The 24270-nt window shown below is 38.8% G+C and overlaps 1 protein-coding gene across 1 annotated transcript in view; it reads right to left on the bottom strand.

Moving 5' to 3' along the window:
- Window positions 1-24270, bottom strand: part of Adgrg7 (adhesion G protein-coupled receptor G7) — a 61924-nt gene that overhangs the window by 19587 nt on the left and 18067 nt on the right. Inside the window, 9 exon segments of the mRNA XM_076943024.1 lie at window positions 730-826; window positions 2658-3001; window positions 8735-8847; window positions 11218-11373; window positions 11816-11979; window positions 15015-15122; window positions 15239-15369; window positions 21262-21362; window positions 23727-23876. Of these exon segments, the coding sequence (XP_076799139.1) occupies window positions 730-826; window positions 2658-3001; window positions 8735-8847; window positions 11218-11373; window positions 11816-11979; window positions 15015-15122; window positions 15239-15369; window positions 21262-21362; window positions 23727-23876 (1364 nt within the window).

Raw genomic sequence — 24270 nt, forward strand, 5'->3', positions numbered from 1 at the left:
AAAGAATAAACTACAGGACAGATGCTGTCTGGTGGGAGAAATACAAGTAAAGTATGAAGCCTAAGTTCAACTCAGCTCAACTTTCTTCTTTTCTTCCCACATAACAACAAAACACTGTACAATCAGGTGCATCCAGTGTATGGACAGTTAATTGTTCATGCTGATGACCAAGCAAGAATTTGTGATACATGATCCATTATGATATTTTATGATTATTATTATTATTATTATATTATTATTATTATTATAATATTTTATGATATTATGATTATCATAAAATAGTTATGATAATCATGTTTAACATGATGAGTTCACCTGAGTGAGACATGGAGAGTGTCTAGTGAGTTAAATGTTTTCAGGGTTGACTGACACCCCTGCATAACAACCTTAAGCAAAATTACTATAACTGCTCTCCACACTCTAGCTGAGGGAACTAAGACAGGATTACTAAGGACCATAACTATTATGCTGTATGATTTTTTTTTGACTAACCAAAAGAATGTAGTTTTAATATGATAAATTTCAGATTCATCTGGTCAAACAGTGGCTACTTTCATTTTGGAAAATAACATAGGAAATTTCTGTGTCATTGTAGCTAAAATATGATTTATTTTTTGAGAACTTAAGGTAACCATAACAAAAACTATAAAGTGAAAGTTGGACACTTGGGACCAGTATTGACGGATACATGTACTTTTATGTCAAAGATGTTTAAGAGCTAAAACTTACATTTCCTCTTGCCGATAGTCTAACTCCCAGTATGACTTGTTTCCACTCACAGCATAAATAATCCCAATCGTGATGCCTACTATTATTGCTGGAACTCCTAAATGATAGAGAGGCAAGAGGTTAATACTTTATCCAAGATGGAAATTAATTATAAAAGACTTTGAGTAAATTATACATCTGACCTCTTTAGATGGATTTGTTTTCCTCTTTGGACAAAATACTGACCCATGGCCAGCAATAGAACAATAGGAGAATTTTTCTGTTCTCTGTCTAGAGTTAGTGTTCTCTAAATACCAACCCTACCTGATTTCTCATTTCTTAATTTTCCAGTAACAATGTTCACCACCAAATGTCCCAATTTATTTTTTGCTTGAACAATTTAAATTTGAGTAGCATTGAAACAATTCTTCCCTTTGTCTTTTCTGGGACACAACACAAGAATGTTTTTCATAACAAGTCACTCTGATTACTTTTCTTGAAACACTGTTAAAGTAGCTAGGAGATTTTCTTCTGTGCCAGTGTGTTCAAGGCTATTTTCCACATTCTCCTCTATTAGATTCAGAGTATCTAGTTTTATGTTGAGGTCCTTGATCCACTTGGACTTGAGCTTTGTGCAGGGAGATAAATATGGATCTATTGGCATTCTTCTACATGCAGACTGCCAGTTAGACCAGCACCTTTCTTTTTTTCTACTGATGGTTTTGGCATCTTTGTCAAAAATCAAGTGTCTGCAGGTGTGTGGGTTTATTTCTGGGGCTTTAATTTTATTCCATTGATCAAACTGTTTGTCTTTGTATTAATACAACAAAGTTTTTATCACTATTGCTCTGTAGTACAGCTTAAGGTCAGGGATGGTGATTCCTCTAGAAGTTCTTTTATTGATCAGACTTGTTTTTCATATGAAGTTGAGAATTGCTCTTTCCATGTCTGTGAAGAATTGTGCTGGAATTGTGATGGGGATTGCTTTTGGGGAGATGGCCATTTTCACTATATTAGTCCTTCCAATTCATCAGCATGGGAGATCTTTGATTTTTTTCTTCAGGGACTTGAAGTTCTTGTTATACAGATCTTTCACATGCATGGTTAGAGTTACACCAATATAGTTTATATTATTTGTGGCTATTGTGAAGGGTGTCATTTCCTTAATTTCTTTCTCAACCCGTTTACCATTTGTATAAATAAGGGATACTGATTTCTTTGAGTTAATTTTATATCTGGCCACTTTGCTGAAGTTGTCTATCAGCTATAAAAGTTCTCTGGTAGAATTTTGGGAGTCACTTATATATACTATCATATCATCCATGAATACCTTGACTTTCTTCTTTTCCAATTTGTATCCCCTTGATCTCCTTCTGTTGTGTTATTGCTCTAGCTAGAATTTTAAGTACTCTATTGAATAGATAGGGAGAAAGTGAGCAGCCTTGTCTTGTTTCTGATTTTAGTGAGATTGCTACCCTGTCTGGCCTCGGTGGGAGAGGATGCACCTAATCCTGTAGAGATTTGATGCCCCAGAGTGGAGGAATACCTGGATGGCACCTTCTCAGTGGCAAAGGGGATGAGGGATGAGGACCAAAACTCTGTGAGGGGGGACTGGAAGGGAGGGCAACATTTGGGTATGGGAGGGATGTAAATAAAGAAAATAATTAATAAAAAGGTAGCTAGGAAATTAATTGCATATGTTCCAACTCTAGGATAAATTAAGAAAGGGATGTTTTTAAAATTAAACCCTTTAATTTAGCTTATAATACGTTTAGTATACCTGTGTTGATCCCTCATTGGAAAGTAAGTTACTCGACAGAAACAGTTCTTAATGATCACTCTATTTTTTTCCCCTACCCTGAATTGTTAGCCCTCCAATTGGTGTTTGTTGACATCAGACAATTGCAACAAAGTGAAATTCCTAATTAAGTGTTGATGCCAACACTTACCCCACCCGACTAACGAGACGGTGACTATGAAGTGTGGAGGGAGAGGCTTCATGGTCCTTATCAGGAGGAAGTAGAGCTGTGTTGCACTGAGTCCATTCCAGGTGAATGTCACCAACAGAAAATAGTGGAGCAGGGCGGCAATGGCTGTGCATGAGGGATTTGGGGTTTCAATGGTGTCGCTTTCTGGTATTTCATTATTTTCAGGGTTAGTGTCGATGTTACTATCACGTGTCTTTAGGTTCTTATTGGAGTTTTCAATCCCAAACACAAAGAGAAGGTTAAAAATCAACATCGATGTACACAAGCTGACCAACACCCAGGTTACTGAGGTTTTTCTGATTTTCCTAAAAAAATAAAAAGTTAAAAAATAAAATAAATAAAGTAAATATGAAGAACCAAGTGAAACCACAGAAACTTCAACAGCATCATCAACTGAGATAGGCTAGGCTGACACCATGACAGGCTTCAAACTGGCAGTTCAGGAGGCCTAAATCTCTGTTTCCAAGAACTGGGCAAGTCCAATCAGGCCCAGGCAAGTCAGTTACTGAAACAAACAAACAAACAACCCCAAAATACAAACAACAACAACAAAAACCAAACCCCCAAAACAAAACAAAACAAAAAATAGGTTTCAGGCAGCCAGTCAGAAACTGTTCTGCCATCAGAAGCTGCCTTGCCACCTGGCTTGAAAGAAGGACAATAGGTCAGCAACAGTTTCCAGACTTCCCCAGCAACAGTTTCTAGACCCCAGCCCCACTCCCCAGCAATGGTTCTGGAATGTCCCTAGAGATAGAGCAAACTATAAAGATAGATGTCACCTACCCCTCCCCAGAATTCCCCTAATGTGCTTTAAGTCAGGTTTGTGAGCTCATTGGGGCATCTTTATCTGGAGACCCCAGGGTGCTGGACTTCTGCAGAATAAAATGCTCTTTGCTTTTGCATACTATTTGAGTTCGAGTTATCCTACTTCGGCAAATTGTGGACCCTTACGCAACATCATCAACAATATCAATAGCAACAACAACAATATCAACAGCATCAACATCAACATCATCAACATCATCAACAACACCGGCAACGTGAGGAACTGTATAAAGGGTTGTGGCATTAGGAAGGCTGAGAACCACTGTGCTTGAGGGACTCATTTCAGCTACTGTCTGCCTCCATCTCCTGGAAGAGCTCAGCAAGACCAGACCAGCCCCAGAAAGCCCCCAACTCATGAGAGATAATATATTGTTTTACATCATTGAGCTCAGGCATGTGCAAACGTACACAAAGGCTATGTGCAGAAGAATATCGACAAGGCATTTCTGCCTCAAAACAGAAAATTTCACAGTAATAGATGAACCCATGTTTGAATGTAAAGAAAACTCTGTTTGTAGCCAATATTTATTTTTAAAAATTATTTGTAAATTTTAAGTTAATGCCAAATATAATTTTTAAAAGTTAAAAAATGTAATAATGATATATTTTTCAAAACTCAGTTTGCTTATGTTTTAAAGAGTAAACCTTCCACAAACCTGTAACGCTAGGCAGTGTTTTACACTACTACTGATGCTATTTTTCTCAGTAAGCAGATTACTACCTTTTTGATATGTTAGAACATAATCATAGGTTTTTTTTCCTGCAAGTCAGCTTAGAATTCTCTTTCCATATGGTGCTTCTGAATGATGAGAGCCCCAGGGTTACACTTTGAGAAATTCTTGTTGATTGCTAAATGTTGGAGATGTTCTGAATTGCCCTTCAACATGAAATATGCTCAAAGACTGTTCCCGCATTTAGAGTTGTAATTTCTAGATGCAGAACCAAATGTTCTTCAAAATTGCTCCTCTGTGCCTCACTCCCAGTTCCTATGCACTTAATGTCTTTGCTCAGTTTTTGCTGTCCTGGTTTTATCTATAGACTGGCAATGTATACCAGCAACTTTTAGAAGGCAGTGTGATCATGTTGATCAGGTGTGTGTGCCTGTGTGTCTGCATTGTATGTGATGTGCTGTATGGCATGGAAGGGGTGTGTAATATTGAGGGTATGCATGTTGTGGTCCATGTATGTGTTCTATGTACTGGCCAACATATATATGTATATATGTATATACACACATATATATATGTATATACATATATACATATGTGTGTATGTATGTATATATGTATATGTATACACACATATATATGCATATATACATGTATATACAAATATATATAGTGTGTATATATGCATATATATATACGAATATATATAGTGTATGTATACACACACACACACAATCTTCAGACTGGCAAAAGAGGAAAGATGTGCTTTAATGACATTGATCTCAAATGCAAGGTGTGCTATTCTCTCTACCATATACATACCATTTTCTTTATTATTTAAAGACAGTTATATCCTTGTGTCCTCTCCAATAACAAATAGCAGTCCTATATTCTAATGTAGACTATAAGATCTATACTCATTATCATCTAATTTCTTCTAGAATTTCTAGAGTATAGATCTCCCCAATAGCTGTTTTTCTGAATTTTATCCTGGGTTTTTAAAGTTCTAATATCTAGATGTGTCTTGTTATTTTTACCCTACAAATTAATGATCGAGCCTACCCATTCTATGGCCTGTATGGTTTCATACTATTCTGCCAAAACCTCTTTCGGTCCTTGGATTTTTTTTTACTGATAGAATTCAGCCTTTTGATATATTAGTTGATATTTTCTTGATCATTCAAGCATTTTACACCTTTTGAGGTATTTAATAATAAAAACTGCAAAGTGTCTTCAAAGAAATTGTGTACAAAAGCATCATGAGGGACTTGTGTGACAGCTCAGCAGATACAGGCTTTTCCACCAAGCTGCTCAACCTGTGTTGTGACAGGTAGAAGGGGAACATGACTCTTGCATGCTGTCTTCTGACCTCCACATATATGCAGTGGCATGTTCCCTCCTTAAATACATTTTTAAAATGTAATAAAAGTAACAGTAGTTATAACTTCTGTCTAAATTTGAACATAAATTATGACCTATATGGAGAACAAGAAATTTTCAAATAGCCTGGAACTTTTTATAGCATATTGTTGTATTCTCTATGTTATTATCATGGAGAGATTTATTGAAGAAAAAAAGTATTTCATTCAAGATTTAAGATATCAACAAAATGCCTGTATTATTTTGGTCAGTTATATATTCTCATAAATGTTAGTGGTATATATGATTGCCAAATTAGAGTAGGAAATACTAACAAAAGAAAAAATATCTAATAACAAATAGAAATGGTGAGATTTTAGGTGAAAAAGAACCTAGTTAGACAGTAACTACAAATTATCCATAGTGAACTGAATGATTATTGGTTGAACTATAGTGTTAGAGGGAATGCAAATGAAGGGACAAATATGCAAGGCATTTAATTTCCCATGACAAGCTAGTCATTATATGGCACATACTTCTACTCCAGTACTCTTGTTGCAATCTATAACTGTATTTATTATATCTCACTTTGTACATACTTGTATAGTATCTTGTTTACTCCCTGAGAGTGTAAATTCTCCATAGGTAGGAACTATTTTGCTTATAGTTTACTGTTCAGCTTCTGGCATGGTGCTTGGCAATATTAAGCAGTTAACCAAAAAATATTAATGAATCAATTTTAAAAAGACATTTAGTGTGAAAGATGAAGGAAAAAGTAATTCTACTCTGGAGAAATTACAAGTTCAGGGATGGATCAGAGAGACAGAAAGAAAAATGGGCCCAGTCATTTTTGTTGTGATCTAAACGTGACAGTGCTTACAGTCCAAGGAAACCTGGAATAAGGGCATAAGGAGCTCGCTGTGGCTTTTTATCAGTGCATAGCCAAGAAACAAGGAAGCAAATCGGAGTAGAAATCATCAATGCAATCATGTCCTAATAAGGACCCCGTGGATCTCACCAGATTCACTGTGTGAGAGAATGTTGGACAACAGAGGGATATCATAGACTCTCAAATTCACCATGCAAATCACCTATTATTTAGACAATGAGAAAGGAGCCGTGATGATGTAGAAATATCATAGTTGCTCATGTAAACAGCACTGAAACTTACAGCCAATAACAGCAAGACTACTACCATGTGCTGCATGTGGTGTCACACTGAGAAAGATTCGGTCACATAGTATTTACTCTAAAAATCTTTAACCCGAATCTAACAATCAGGAGAACGTCAAACAAATCCTACATTGAAGATCAGTCTTCAAAATGAGTGGCCTGGAGACTTCAAAGACTTTAGTGTCATAAATGACCAAAACTAACAACAAAATAAAGGGAATTATTAAAGGCTAAAGGTGACTAAAGCATCATGGTACTAAATGGATTTAGAAAAATGTACCCAGCTGTAATAGATTACCGAGTGAATTGAAATCTTTGATTATAGATTGTATAATTTTAAATTTCTTAGATTACATTTCCAGAGTGAGGATACTGACACAATGCTTTATAGAAAAATATAGAATGTTGGGTTCTGGCGAAGAATTTAAAGATGATAGACTTATATACAGTTTACTTTCAGAATTTCAGAGCAAAAGTAAAAGTAATCATAAAATATTAAAACTTGACATAGATAGTTGGGGTTTACAAGGACATCCAGTATCCTGTTTCTGCTTTGCTATAGATTTTATTTGTTAACTAAAACAACATGGAACTACAAGTAACAATGTCTTTATAATTAAAATCTGGTTCTACACACCTAAGATATAATTGGATAGGAAGCTTTCAGGGAGAAATGTTTCTAGAGGAACCATGAATTCACCTTGATACAACTTGAGTGAAAGAGGAGAACCAGATTGGAACATTTGCTAGATTAGTTTATTCCACAGTTACAGTTTTATGTGGCTCAAGTATATTGCTTAGCCCTGGGGAGCCAGGGATTGAAAGACAAACCCAATCACAGTGAGAAGGAGGCCAGAGAAGGCCCCCCTCCACCTTCTTCAACTGTCCTGCAGCCTGTAACAATTAAACCCCAAGAAGATTTTTGATAGAAAAATAAGGTGAAAAAAAAAGTATGTTTATAGGTACTTACTCAAATTTTAAAGTAAGATTTTGATTTCCAAAGAAGCTCTGAAACTCAAAACTTTAAAAGTTCCACAAGTCCAGTGATTGGCCCAAATTGGGATCCATTCAAGGGGAGGCTCCAAGGTCTGCTACTATTAATGATGCTATGGTATGCTTACAGACAGGAGCCTAGCATGGCTGCCCTGAAAGAGGCTCAATAAGAAGCTGACTGAGACAGACACAGATACTTACACCCAACCAATGGACTGAAGTTGGGGACTCCTGTGGTTGAATTAGGAAATGGGTAGAAGAAACTGACCAGGAGGGCAACCCCATACAAAGAGAAGCAGACTCAACTAACCTGGACCCCTGAGCTCTCTCAGACACTGAGCCACCAACCAGGCAGCATACACCAGCTGGTATGAGGCCTTGACACATATACAGCAGAGAACTGCCTGGTCTGGCCTCAGTGAGAGAAGATTCAATTAACCCTTGAGAGACTTGAGGCTCTAGGGAATGGGGAGGCCTGGTGGAGTAGGATGGGATGGAGTGGAGTGTGGTGGGGGTGGTGGGGACAGCCTCTTGGAGATGGAAATCAGGCGGGGAGATGAACGGGATTAGGAACTGTCAGAAGGCGGACTGGGAGGGGGATAATGAGTGGACTGTAAAAAATATATATTTTTTACATATATATATATTCATTCCATCTTTTGAAATTTTGCATGTTTTAAAAAGTATTTTCAAGACCTTTTTGTTCAGGAATGTTTCCTTCCTTTGCTATCCAGATTGTCAAATGTGTTTCATTCCCACATTAAAGAGTTATAGGGTCTGTGGGCTGTGGGCTCTTAAGACAAGCTTTTGTCTTATTTATAATTATGTATTTACTTGTGACTATATCTCAGCCTCTCTGGGATCATGCTGTCTGAAGATGAGTGTTTTGACTGTTTCCTTCTAGTTCAGAAAATAAGTATATTCTGAGGAGGAACTAAGCATTCATTTGATATGAATGTACCCAGTAAATTACAATCAGGATGGCAATTTCTCCTATAAAAAGCCCCTTATTCCTCTTACCTGGTGAGAATCTGGAATAAGATTGTTAGAGCCAGACCAGCGATCGACAAAGCACAGCCAATGTTGGATAAAATGTCTAGGGATTTGGGATACTTGTAATCCTTTTTAAAACTCTGAAAAATAATTTGACATAGATTTTAAATAAACTGGTCTAGGAATTTTAAAAAATATTAATGTAAGTCTGTACCATGGAACTACATTGATTAAAGTAACCAGCTAGAAGCCAAATACACCTTTGTATAAAAATGAATATATAATTTATTTACATGTATGTGTCTGGATAAATTTATGCCACATGTGTTTGGGGACCTGTGGAGAGCAGAAGGAGATGTCAGATTCCCTGGAATTGGAGTTACAGGCAGTTGTAAGCCATTGATTGGGTGTTAGGAATCAAACTTAGTTTTCTTATCTGCTCAGTCATCTCTCCAGCCCTGAAACTTATAGATTCTTAAATGAGGTAAATTAATAATAGCTTCCATGATGTCAAGGCTGTATTAATTAATCTAGTTCAGTTAGAATACATATATTTAGAGAGAGAGAGGAAAATACTTTAGTCAATGTCTAAAAAGACAGGGTTGTTTATATTAGGCCTGAACTGTCTATAGTTGCTATTGACTGCATGATTTCATGTATCACTGAACACTTCTATGCTAATTTACTTACAATAAAGTTCAGGCATATCTTCAACATGAAGAGATAGTCATATAATTCTGTTAATTTTTAAAAATTATTTATTTTTATTTATTTTGTGAAAAATATCTACATATATCCCAACAGGTTCTTAAACATGCACATAAAAGTGTATTCCAGGCAGCCAACCAGACAGTTTAGCAGGCATGTGTGTTTGCTCCCAAACCTGGTGACCTCAATTTGATGCCTGCAACTCACATGGTAGAGAAGAGAACCAATCGCTACAAGTTAAGCCTTGTCATGTGCATATGTTTACACTCATGCACACACACAGACACACACATACGTACACACACATGACAAAAATATATGTTTCAAAGTATATTTTATGTGTTTATGTATGCTTTGAAAGTTGAATATAAGTGTGCATATATATGTTTATTCACACATATTTTACTACAAACATTTATTTTATTTCAAATAGAATTCTATTCATGAGGTAAACTTTTATCCTTCTACAATCAGTATGTATTATTTTCATAGAAAAATATAAAAATAATAAGCTTGATTTAAAAGAAAAGTGTCATGGCAACACACACACACACACACACACACACACACACACACACATTCAATGCACAAAGAATCACAGACAATACTGATCATCAACTTTTAGATATCAACTGTTCCTTCAGAGCCTATTTGGCTTGGTTTGCAATTCAACTATTCATTTAACAAATTTCACAGCTCAAAACTATTTACAACTGTGGTTAGGCAGATATTAGTGAGAGGTAGGGGAAGCCTCACCTGGAAACAGGAGACGTACACATAACTGTTAAAACGCTGTCTGTAGCATTTACTGTATAAGCTAATCTTCATAGATAATACTATGACTTGGTGTCAAAATGGAAAATTTTAATGCTAGTGTCTTCTGATATGAAAATCTGCTCTCAATGCAAGTTAGACCGAGGTATTTAAAATAAGAGCAGCTTTACAGATAAAATGAGGGAGATAAAGTTGTCTCAAAAATGTCTAAGAATAAAGTTCTATTTGATTATCTAGACTGTGTCAGTGTATTCTGTGGATCTCTGTCCTAACCACAGCTACACAACAGCTATTGCAGGATCAAAACATATTTTTCCCTCCAGGAATTCATGAATAAATGCTGTTCCGTAGCTACCCGTGTTAATATTCTATTCTAACATTCTACACATGTCCTCATTTCATCACATATCCAAACCAACAAACACTTTGCTTTATAAGAATAGTTTCCAGAGGTGTCATGTAGAGGTGACCTTCTGAAAATGGGCAGCCCATCAATGGTCAGAGGTGCCTATGTCAGAGCTGCTACTGCCCCTGTACAGGGACGCTTGATGGTTAATGAGCTTAAGGAAGGGAGAGTGAACCTATAGGAAACACGGAAAGAATTCAAGGGGCATTTCTTTTCCACTTATCAACAAGAATAGCAACTGGGACAGCTGCAATGGAAAGAGTTTCAGGAAATCCAAGTGGCCTACATATGGCCAGGTTCTACCCCACAAAGATCTCACTCTTAGACAGTTTGTCCAGTGGAATGTGCCAACTTCTCCTTCACACATGTGCATCTTTTCTATGCTTAAAAACACAGTGCTAAACTAGTCTATCTCTATCCTGAAACCATGTTGTAGACAACAACAAAGACCTGTTACTTTCAAGCATGCTCCTTTTTAGCCTTATACTTTATCTCTTTTCCCCCTTTATGTGAGCTCACAATCTATGTAAATAATACCTCAACATTATCCTTAGTTAATATATTCTAGCCTGTGTGTAAGGGAAAGCCTTGTTGCATAAGAGATTGTTTTGCACATGCTTACCATCAATACAGCGAAGTTGGTTGTGTGGCTGCACTGGCAACCGAGGAACCCTGTGGTGTTCACGATTTTTTGGCAGCCAAATGTGTCCCAGTCGTTTTTTGAAAAACTCCAGTAGACACAGGCATAAGAGTGAAGCCGGAATTCTCTTTTGTCATACTGTGAATTGATGACACATTTAATGATTAATGAGAAAAAAATCTAATAGGATAAGATAGTCCCAAGAGAAATGAGTACCTATCATGCATCACGAGCTTCCTTACGAACTGAGGGAAGAAGAAAGGCATAAAAAGTCATGAAGCTAGAATCCCAGTGCTTGTGAATCTGAGGTTGGAGAACTGCTCTGAGTTCATATCCAGCTAGAGCTATATAGTATAAAATAAGCAAGCAACCGACCAAAGAAAGTATATGAGGATACAAAACCGAATTAACTAATTTTCTATTTTAGTTTGTCAGAAAATTAGATAAGATAAAGATTTAAATGATTACTTCAAAAGACTTTAAAAAAAGATTCTATAGAGTTCATTTATCAAAATAGCTTCCAATTTCCTTTTTAATTAAGAGGAGACAGAGTTTTTATTTTCATGAATGGAAAACTCACCGTGGGATTAAAAACCATATGCACAGAAACATCTTTCTGGGCTCGTTCACTTGCATTTATTTTGCTGGAGATAATTTTTTGACTAAAATCTGATGTAGCAGTGAAAGTTTTTGATTGGAAAAGTTTGGGGTTTTGATACACCACAAAACCACATGAACTATTATCTGTGAAAAAAAAAAGCAGACATTAAAATTAACAGACATGCTCTGTGGTGGTTAGAGTAGAGGTTCAATCATTGCAAAACTGCATAGTTCCCTCATATTTAAGATAAAAAAAAGTTCACTGGATGAGCCTTTACTTAATTTCGATGTAGCATACTGATGTCACAGAATACATATACACCATTGCTGTCCACGGCTGTTGGTTCATAACTACTTGGACAAGGGAAGCCATGGGAAGTAGAATGCCTCTGTTGAAGCTGGCCATCAGGAAATTCTCTGACTTTTCTGATCTGGTAAATTGTAAGATCCCATCTAAATAAATATCTTACTTCATGTCCAAGAGGGACAATGCTTCACAGACTTGAGTAGAAGTACACACAGACAGGCTTGCTGAATTTCCCTAGTCTATTTATTTCCTGATTTCATTAGACTATAGTCTCTGTCCAATCACATTTGCAAATTCTTGCCCATGGTTCAATTATTTCTATGCAATGAAGTGTTCGTGGAAAGCCCCAAGGATGGAGTTCGGACGGTTTTAAAACAGCAGAGCATGTAGAGCTTTCTGAATGTGATACACTCCCAGAGAGGGTGTGGAAACTCTGTACCCCTTCATTCAAACCTCACCTTGTACTTATTTTCATATGTATCATTTGTAATATCCTATATAATAATCCAGTAAATGTGTCTACCTGAGCTATGTGAATTCCAGAGCAAATCAAATCCAAGAAGAATTTATGGAAACTATTTTATAATTGGTCAAAATGTAAAGATAAAACTTTCTGGGGCTTATAACTGTCTCTGTCTGTCAGTCTGTCTGTCTGTGTCTGTCTGTCTTTCTGTCTGTCCATCTGTCTGCATGTGTGTAAAAACCTTGGCAGAGCAGTCTAGGCTGTAAGCCTATGAGAGGCATCATTAACATATGTAATGTTAATTACCCTAGTTGGCTAATTGCTCATTTTCTTCCCATAGATTTCTTCCCGAGGTTCCCTTTTCTCATCTCCTATATAGAGATGATAAATGTCTGCTTATTCTGCCTCATTTATAACCATGTCACTTTCTATGCAGTAAGAGAAGAGGCAGGACCTGTGGGTAGACACAACTTATGCTGCTTCCTCCAGTAGTACAACACTGAGCAAGAAATAACAAAGGGTTAGTGTTTGTCAAGATGACTATGCCTATGGAAACCACTAAGGGCTGCCCGCCATTTGTGGCAGCAGAGACGATGCCTTAAGTCACTAGGCAACCCATTTGAAGGAAGTTTTGATGGAAGTTCTGGCACTCTTCACCATCTCTGCTCTGTGTCAGGCATCAGCTATCTCAGAGCAGAAAGGCCATTGCGAAACACTTCTCTGGGAGATCAGAGAATAGAATTAGCTGTTAATTAAAGGACCTGTGGGTTACAACAGTGAAAGTTGTACATGCATGTCCGTGGCAATGGTCAAAATAAACTAGTTGAGGAATACTTAACTCTTTTACATAGCTGCTAGCCATATACAACATAGCAGAAGAAATAATGATAAGCACAAATCTTTAATGTGTGGGGTATGTGTACATGGCATACATAGTTCATCATACACATCTGCAAGTGTGCACACCCATACATGTATGCTGAGGCCAGAAAAAGACACCAGGTGTTCTGCTCTATTCCTCTCCATGTTGCTTTCTTGAGACATGGTCTCCCACTGTACTTGGAGCTAGACTAGTGGCCAACAGGTTCCGGAATTCCTCTTGTTCGCTCATCTCCTAGAGCTAAAGTTAGGGACACATGCATCCCACACTGGCTCCTTACATGGGTGCTGGGGATCTAAACTGGGTACAGGGGATCCTCGTGCACACATAGAAAATGTTCTTACCTACTGAGTCATATCCCTAGCTCCTAAATGAACATTTTTAACAGAAAAATTGCACATGCCACACTCTTTTATACGTGATATGGCAAAAACGGTAGCCATAAGATATGTCCATTCCATCACAGGACTTGAGGCCCTAATGGTCTCTTGGTCACTACTTTGCCAGTTGTTCTGTGCTAGCCTCCACCTGGGAGGAAATATATGCATTTTTCACATTCTTCACAGAAAACTGGCCTCTGCACATTTTTTTCCCTCCTGGATACTGTATGGGAAAAATCAATCAAGACAAATTGGTACCAACATAGTGGGGTATTCCTGTGACAACCTGACTGTGTTTGGGGGAGGACTGTGGAAGGACTTTGGAACTTTAAGCTAGAAGAGCCATTGGGATGTTAAGAGCTCTGTGGGATGTTCTGTAGCAGCTTGGGAGATAATGTTGAGAACACTGCAAACGATGGAGGTCTGGCTTGTGAAATATCAGACTGAAGATTAAAGACTCTTATCAGGGCCATTGCTGTTTTGATTGTGACGATTCTGTGGTTTTGGTTAGCTGGGGCTGAAGAATTAGCTGTGATTAACAAGATACCAGAACTACTAAAGTGAAATCTTTGCAATACTGGGACTATTGATGCTGGTTAGCTGGAGCTAAGAAATTAGTGGTGATTAAGAAGAGACCAGAATCACTGAGGCAAAATCCTCTGGGGAGTGTTTTCTGAGAGCACAAAGAGGCTGTGTTCCAGAGATAGCCAAGGTTGTACCTCGTGCTGTGGTTGGACTTGGTAATGTGTAAGAGTCACCCAGGTGGTACTGGTTTTGAAGGCATGAAGTGGTCATGAAGAGCAGCTAAGGCTCGGCACTGTGAGAGACCATGGAAGGCCACTGGTGAAGGTGCAGCCTCAGTTGCAATTGATGGCCCAGGACTGAAGGGGTCATGCAAAGGGGTTGAAGCTTGGCACCAGATTCCTTCAGATTGAAGGGAAGATGTTCTCAACTTATGTAAGGAGAAAACAGAAATAGTATCATTGAGATTACTGTAATATATCAGAGCCAAAATTATTAGGTGTGAAACTAAACAAGGGTTATTCCTCCCTTCATGGATTTTTAAGTTAGTAATTCTTTGGATTCAGTGTGTTTTAAAAACATTGCAAAAAAAAAAAAAAAAAAAAAAAAAAAAGGTTAAAGACATACTTTCCGTAGTTTTAAGTAAGATCTGAAGTTCAGTCTGTCCATCTGGGTTGAGTCCAGATGCCGTCTTGTTGACTGATGTTCCACCAGAAACCAGAGAGTCACTAGACCCTATAAGAAAGGGAAATTAGAATCTTAAGTATCTGCGTTTTAGTGAACTGTGAATTGTTATTTATTGGCAATGGATGGTTCTTCACCGTTACAAGCACAGGAGGCAAACAGCTTACCTTTCTGTACAGAGAAGAGAACGCTTGACCCTGTAGTACCATCTCGATTGACGGACTGGATTGCTATGTTAGGCTCCACTATTGTTTCATCACCCAGAGAAAAGGAGTAATCCTCCATTTGCTGGATAAGACTGTCGTAGAATGAAACACAGGAACTCAGTATGTTGTCATCAACCCAAGAGAGGTGTTGTTTCCCTCATTAGAAAAGGCAGGAACACACATGCCATTTAGTCACAGTAACAATCACTAAATGTGTGTGTATGCATTTACTTAAATATATATCTGCTTCTCTTCACCAGAGTCTTGTTTTATCGAATGCAATTTTTTAAAATGCTATGATTATTGCTCCCACGGGCTGTGTGCACCATTGCATTAGCATATCTTACAGGCAGGACAGCATTGTGAATCAGAGGAGCTTTGGCTGGTTGGTACTTATGTTTCTCCTTTGATGGTAGGCAGAGTGGTTTCCTGTATGAAAGAGGCTAATATGCAGGTATGAAGGACCTATGTAGGCACCAGCTCAATGTCTCCATGTTCAGTGAGTTTTGCAGATATGGTCTTCAACAATGGAGCCTTGCCCTTCAGTTTGTGGAAAGGCTTGGCAAGAGCCTGGGTTGTTTGGAGCTGCCCATGGAATCTTTTTGGCCACCAATTCGACTAAATATAACCTATTTTTGATACTGGAAGCTTCATTGTTGACAAGAATTTGTAGGAGTAACCAATCAATATCTGACTGACTTAAGGCCCACTCCACAAGATAGAACTCATAACTTGACACTGCTTAGGTGACCAAGAACCTAAGACAGGATAGCCCAGGGACCTAGAGTAAACCAGATACTACAGCTCTGGTTAAAAATAGAAAATCACAGCACTAAATTGACTCCTAATGACATTCTGCTACACTCGCAGATCGGTGCCTTACTCAACCATCAGAGAAGCTTCTTCCTGAAGCAGATGGGACTAATATAAAGATCCATAGCCACCCAGACTTTGTACAGAGAGATAGAGAGACCTTGAAACACTCAACCCTAAATGGGATGCTTCTAGCAAGTCCTTCCTCTCAGAGTTCAGAGAACCTTAGAGAAAAGGAAGCAGAAAGAATGTTCTTTGAGTACATATGACAGCTTCCTTTAGTGTTTTTATGGGAATCCTGAGTGTGCAAACGAGTGTGTCCGTTTTCTGTGCCTTCTCTTGGGCTCTTTTTTGTTTTGCCCAATTCCATTGTGCTAATTTTTGTTTTAGCTGATTATATTTTATTATAAAAAGTGATAGTGTGATGTCATTGATTTGCACTTTAAATATGGATTCAGATAAATATAAATTATTTAGATTAGTATAGTCTTTTAAGAAGCTTAAACCGTGCTCGCTTCGGCAGCACATAACTAAAATTGGAAAGAAGCTTAAACTAGAGATTTTTTAAGAGGATAATGACTTTTAAATTTCGAACATTACACAATTTCATGAGTTGTCAGCAGTTTATGCTACATATTTCCCATGTAATAAATAATATTCATACCTAAGAACATCTTTCATCAAAACAAATTACCCAATGATGGCTCCAAACTGCTAAGATGATCATTTGCTTCCGTTGTACCTGATAAGTCCCATTAAGAAATACTGAAACACTGGGGTACCAAGGAAAGTACCCCCAGGCATTCAAAGGCTGAGAAAAGATGTGCTAAATATGTCAGGGTTGTTTACCACAGTCACAGACACTTATAGAAGATCATCTCACTTACAGCTACTTTTAAGGGCATTTTCCCTCTGCTTGATTTTTCTCTCCTGTTATAACTGAGGAGGTTAAATATGGGCCCCAGACTCAAAAGGCAGCAGTCAAACAGACATACATGACTGAAAGAAACCATCCAGTTTTTAAATTGGTAATTTTCTAGTCAGGGAGATAGGTGTAACCAGGAAGGTCTGGATTTTGGAGTAAAAAAGTCGGGCCATTTTGTTATTGTAAATATAAATACAAAAGAAAAAGAGGCGATTTTCTTCCTGTTGAGAATAAAGGTGGGCCCCCACACTCTTCTGAAGACTGCAAAGCCGCCTTAGAGTCCTGGCCATCTCCCTCTCCAGGGAAGATCTGGCTCTGCACACACTCACACTGACTCTGATATGATCCCATGCTTGGGTTCCTGTGAGATTCAGCACATCTCCTTACAATAAATTCAGGTTGGTCGATGTGGCGGTTTGAGTGAGAATAACTCCCAAAGGCTTATGTATTTGAATGTTGGGTTCCCAGCTGGGGAATTATTTAGGAAGGATTAAGAGATGTGGCTTTGGAAAAGGTTATCACTGGAGGTGCGTTTTAAGGATTCAAAAGCCCATGTCTTACTCTCTCTCTCTCTGCCTCTATCTTGTGGGATAAGATGTAAGTTGTCAGCTACTGCTCCAGTGCCTGCCATCCTCGGAACTCTGATGGTCATAAACTAACCCCCTGAAACTGTGAGAAAGCCCCCAATCAAATGCTTTTTTTCCCTAAGTTGTCTTGTTCAGGATGTTTCATCACAGCAATAAAACAACAACTAAGACAGCTGGGAAAACGTTAACTGTCTTAGTTATCTAAGAAAGCTAGCCAGAGCAGAGATTCAAACAATGGGGAATGCATATGCACAAAGTAGACTGTGCTATAGAGACCGTTTTACATATCAAATCAGGCAACTAAGGAGAATTTTGACCCTCAGTATAACAGCAAGAATCCAGGGTTATAGGTTGGCTGTTGCAACCAGTGTTCAATAAGAAAAATGAAAACCTAAACTTGTTGATTGTACCATATTGCCTTCATCAACAGACACCCTATTCAGAGCCTCAGAGCTCTGGCTACCTGGGCATTCTGCCCCTCCAGTTCAGAAGAGAACAGACACTTCACTATGACAACTTGATGGGGCTGAAGCTGGGCTGGATGGAGTCCTTGCTCCCCTTCCTTCTCTGTCCCATTTGTTTCCAGCTTTCTTATTTTCACTTATCCCCTAAATAAACAGGCTAGAAGGAGAATTCAGAGGCTGAGGAACATAAAGAGAAAACCGTGAGTTACAGGGGAGAGAAGTAAAAGAGACAGGCACTGAACCCTGGCTTATGAAGAGACCCTTTTATAGGCTTGCCTCAAACAAAGTTTGGAGAACCAAAGTTGCTCTGAGCAGATTTAATTCCCTTCTCTTGAAAGGAAGAGAAGCAGGAGAGATCGTCTTTGGCATCTCTTTAAGAGTACAGCTGCCCCTCAGTTTCCACAGGGGATTGGTTCCTAAGCCTTATGGACACTGAAATCTTACAATGCTTAAAAATTCTTCCATAAAGAATAGAAGTGCTTGCCTATAATCTATGCATTTATTTCTGTATATTTAGATAATTTCTACACTACTTATGAAACAGAATGAGTGCTCTGTTTCATATGTATCCTTTTTCTACTTTGAGGGTTTAATTTCAAATGGCTATATTCAATTAAAAACTGAGAATTATATGGAGGATATATATATATATATATATATATTCATAGAAATAATGATTTTATACAGAAAGTTGATTGTCCATAATACTAAAAGGCTTGATATAATCTGAAGACAACCAAACATCAGACTTGGTTAATTAATAAAGCATTTGTGAATATGAGTGTGTGTGTGTAAGTATGAGGTATGTGTGGTATGAGTGGGGGGGTGTGAGTGTGTGAGGGATTGTGAGTGTGTGGGGGGTGAGAGTGTGTATTGGTGAGAGAGTGGAGGGGTGAAAGTAGGGGGTTATTGTTTGGAGGCTGAGAGTGTTGGGGATTATTGTGTGGGGTCGTGAGAGTGTGGGAGGTGAGAGTGTAGGAGGTGAGAGTGTAGGAGGTGAGAGTGTAGGAGGTGAGAGTGGGGGGTTATTGTGTGGGGGTGAGAGTGGGGGGGTTATTGTGTGGGGGTGAGAGTGGGGGGGTTATTGTGTGGGGGTGAGAGTGTGTGGGGGTGAGAGTTTAGCGGGGGAGTGAAAGTGAGAATGTGTGGGGGACGTGAGTATGTGTGTGTGGTTGCAAATATGTGTGTTGGGGGTGAGAGTGTGGATGGGGTGAGAATGAGAGTGTGTGTGGGAGTGAGACTGAGTGTGGGGGGATGAGAATGTGGGGGTATGAGAGTGTGAGTGTGGGGGGCTGAGTGTTTGGGTGAGAGTGTGTGTGTTGGTGAGTGTGTGTGAGTGAGAATATATGTAAAAGTGTGTGTGAGAGGGTGTGTGTGAGTGTGTGTGTATGTGAGAGTGTATGTGAGAGAGAGCGTGTGTGTGAGTGTAAGTGGTGTGTATGTGAGAGTGTGTGTGAGTGTGTGAGTGAGAATAAGCAAGAATGTGAGAGTGTATGAGTGTGTGTATGTATGTGTGTGAGTGTGTGTGTGAGTGTGTGTATGAGTGTGTGTGTGAGTGTGGAATGTACAGGATCCATGTCATATATGTGGAAGTCAGAGTTGTGGGAGTCAGTTTTCTCCTTGTCTCATGTGGGACCTGGGAATCAAATCCAGCTTGTCTATCTTGATGGCAAACACCTTATTCCCTGAGCCACCTCACAATCCAGTAGTCGATAGTCATTGTCAAGTTGATTAGATCTGGAATTGACTAAAAAAATAGCCACACCCCCACCCCTACCCCCAACCCCACCCACATGAGGACCTGAGAGGGTATTTTCAGGAATAATTAACTACAGGGACCAACATTCTTTGCTAGAGTGGGCGTCACCTTCTGGATATGGCCCAGGTATGAAGAGATTGGAAGGCAAGGCAGTGAGCTTGCCTGTCTTCCTCAGCTTGCTGGCGAATGCACCTACCTTGTTGCTGCTGCCATTTTGTGCTGATGTTGGAACCCAGCTTCTTAGACCTTCCAATTGAACTGAAGACTGTGGGTCTCCAGAAACCATTTAGGCCTTCAAAAGGATGACTGAGGCATCCGACCTTGAAGACTGAGCAGCTACTGACCTAGCGTCTAGAGTGTGTACATAGCTGTTGCTGTACCCATAATGTGTAAGTCAATCCAACAAACACCCCTTTGTAATACATCTTCATTCTGCTGTTGTGCTTGGCTAATGGAGTCTAAGTAGGATGCAATAATATAAAATTATGACGTTCATGTATACATAGTCATAGCTTTTAAAATGATTTAAGATAGTAAATGACAACAGGTTAACACATAATGTATATAATATTGTATACATTATATAATATATATAATATATATATTATATACATAATATAATATATACTATTATATTATATTATATTATAATATTATATATATAATATTATATACATAAGTAATTATGTATATAATTACTTATGTATGAGTGCATTAACTTATATACATAGAGAAAATATTTGGAATATATTCTAACAAATTAATTGAGGTAATAATTTCAACGAATTTGCCCATTGTGTATTTTCTCATTTTTCTGCAGTAAGCACTATTAAATGTAAAAATAGGTTTAAAACTGCATTTTAATGACCCACCTCTGAAGTAAATATGATTTCGGGGTGTATACATTCATAATCAAAAGTAATCAAGAACATGGCCTTGATAAGTGAAAGCAAAGGAGGGGGCTTGGAATTCCTTTTTGTTTCTTCCTAAATAGCTATAAGAAAACTGAAAAAAAAAAAAGCCTATCAATTGTTGGGAAGAGAGAGCTGAAATGTGGACTGTAGGCTGACAGTGTGGTACATCCTGGAGTCAGATGCTCTCTGCAGCCTCTGTGCATTGAGAAGGGAGTTGGAAGAATACCCCTTTATGCAGAGGCTGCCTCTTTGAACACACCAGACCCAGGTGAAGGAAACAAACTGTAATCTGAATCACCACAGTCAATTTTTCTCCTAACCCATGAGCACACCTCAAACCAAGCAGGTAGCACATATCACTCCATGTAGAACAAGATCAAATAGAAAGTCGAGGGCTTTCTCTTAATTCCCAAAGCATCAGACAGTTACTGTAACCCTGAGAGAAGCAGACCCTCTAGTCATGCTTTAACCTAGGGAAGTGGATGGTACTTCCTCAAACTTTCTTTCCAAGAAGTTGCTTACTTGGTAAAGGAGTTGCTAGTATCCATCTCAGCAGCCTTTTGAAAAACATCTTCACTGGCATCCAAAATCTGACTCACTGTGGTTATAGCAACTATTTTTGCCTGTGAAGGAGAAGGTACATCACATAAGATATGTGCCCTGCATAATTATCACTACAATCTACGATCATGAGAAATTATCATGGTAGCCAATAACACGATTAGCATGCTAAGCCAAAGAAAAGTAAATTTTTAAAAAATCAAAGTTTCAGTTTGGGGCCTATCTGAGACAAAGAAAAGACCTGTAATAAGAAGGAAAAATATAAATGGCTTCATATGGTGAAGTAGGAGGCTTGGGGTCTTGAATTTGACTTCATGATACGATCACTCACAGAGCTCTCTCCACTCATAAAAACACTTGGCTTACATAAAAGTACACACAAATATTGCTACAATGTCACCTGTCTAAACCTCACAGCCCAGGATACTTAGTGTAATGTAAATACTTAGTATCAGGTGTACTTACTTAGTTACCAGTAAAATTGTATTCTGATAAGCGGACACTCAGTGTCAGAGACATAGTATCTTGGCCTTTCATTCCTATGTGTCTTTACTGACTAATTTTTCTATAAACTTTACAGGTAGAAGTGCATATTCTTTGAATTCTGTCTTTAATTACCTTGTTATTTAAAACCTACTTTTTAAAGGACCTTCGGTAATGAAAACGATTTTGAAAGGAAGTATTTGAAAAACGTGAAGGAGAGATGAGTCGTGCTGATGTAGTTTATTTGGATGGCTTACAACCCTGCTCACCAAATCAAGAACTCCACTGATGCCAAATGTTGCGCACACTTCCTTTTTCACGTTTGAGAATTTAGCAGGCCTGTATTAGACCTGTAAACATGGCTTAGGCCTAAAAAGTCAGAGACCAACCTGCGAGTACGCTTGGCACAAAATGCAGAGCTTAGAAGGCAAACTTCAGAACAAGTGTATAGGAAAAGTGTTTATTTGGGATAAAACCTGTGTGGCATAGTTTAATAAAACTGTTAATCTGTACCTATTAAAGTTAAAGAGACTTGTTTATCCTAAGACATGCTGGAATATGTAATGTAATAATAATCATCATGTCAATTACAGAGATGTTTAGACAAGGAGTTTAACTTCTTCGAGCATCTCCCCAGGAAGTGTTTGTTCTCTGCCCAATGGTGTTAACTTAAACACCACTCAAATCATAGGATGAGGAATAGAATTCGGGACGTTCCTCCCATCTTAGAGTTTTGAGAATCAAACCTAAGGCCCTGCATATGCTAATGAAACACTATCAAATATGCTACAATCCCAAACACCTCTTACGACTTAAAATCCTGGATTTTCAGACCCAAAAGGACATGTATGGCATGGACTCACTTATAAGTGGATATTAGCCATAAAATACAGGATACCCATGCTATACTCCACAGACCCAAAGAAGCTAAACAAGAAGGAAGGCACAAGCAAGGATGCTTGAATCCCACTTAGAAGGGGGTATAAAATAGTCATAAGAGGAAGATGGGGGAGGGAACTGTGTGGGAGTGGGGATAGGGAGGGGAATGAAGAGGGTTCCGGAGCACGTGTGGGGAAGAACAGGAGACTGAGGGGTAGAGAGGTGGAGGACATCTCCAGGATGTGACAGAGACCTGGGATGAAGGAGGTTCCCAAGAATCAATGGGGCTGACCTTAGCTGTCACATATTGGGGCTATAGAACCTGAAGACACCACCTCCTATAGCCAGGCAGGAACACCAGTGGAGTGCCCACAAAAGTTTCCACCCAAAATTTATCCTGTCTATAAGAAATTCATGAATGGGGGATGGAGGAGAGACCGAGATTCCCTCCACTAACTGCCCCAACGAGAGAGCCATACCATGGGCAAGCACCAGTTCCTGACACTATTATTGTTATGCTTGCAGACAGGAACCTAGCATGGCTGTCCTCTGAGAGGCTCCATCCAGCAGCTGACTCAGACAGATGCAGACACCCACAGCCAAGCAGCGGATGCAGCTTAGAGATTCCTATAGAAGAATAGGGGGAAGGGTGGACCTCCACAGGAAAACCAATAGAGTCGACTAACCTGGACCCTTGGGGCCCTCAAGAGACTGAACCACCAACCAAAGAATACACACGGGCTGGACTTACGCTTGCCTGTACATACATAGCAGATGTGCAGCTTGTTCTTCGTGTGGCTCTCAAACAACTGGAGCAGAGGCTATTCCAAAAGCTGTTGCCTATACTTGAGATATGGTCTTCCAGCTAGGCTGCCTTGTCTGGCCTCAGTGGGAGAGGATGTGCCCAGCCCTTGATATGCTAGAATGGGGTAATATTCAGGGGGCCCCACCCACTCCGAGGAGCGGGGCATAGGAGAAAGGACTGTAGGAGGGGGTGAACAGGGGAAGGAGGAGGAGGAGGAGGAGGTATGTAAAGTGAATTTTAAAAAAATCTTGAGTTTTACCTTGCTTTCAGCGTTTCTGGTTTTATTGAAGATCTGTCCAATCACTGTAGTAGCAGAAGTGATGTTCTTAGCGGTCAGTTTACTGGCATCTGTTGTTAAAACCTGGGCTTCTTTAGAAATGGTCTCAGCACTTGTTTCGTTGTTGTTTATCTGTTTAAAAGTAGTTTTGTTGGTTTCAATAAGTCTAGTTTATACAAGTATTCCTAAACATTTTGCAGATGACTGAAGCTGAGTGAACTATTTAACAGAGCCTTTGTTTGCCTCTTTCTCTGTGTAAGCAATACGGTTCACAAAGCCCAGGGGATTTTCACCTTTTCTACTATCTTCTTGCATTTTATATGAAGAACAAGGAACTGCGATAGTCATGTCCCTGTGGAACTGGGGTCAACATGTGGGGAATGAAATGAACTCAGTTCTACACTAGATGGCACCATCCATTCAAAAATCAAACCAGTACTCACTTGTAAGGAGGCAGCAGAAAAAAAAAAAAAAAAAAAAAAAAAAAAAAAAAAAAAAAAAAAAAAAAAAACCAGAAAGAAAGAAA

The sequence above is a fragment of the Arvicanthis niloticus genome, chromosome 12 (assembly GCF_011762505.2).
Source record: "Arvicanthis niloticus isolate mArvNil1 chromosome 12, mArvNil1.pat.X, whole genome shotgun sequence".
Taxonomy (NCBI): domain Eukaryota; kingdom Metazoa; phylum Chordata; class Mammalia; order Rodentia; family Muridae; genus Arvicanthis; species Arvicanthis niloticus.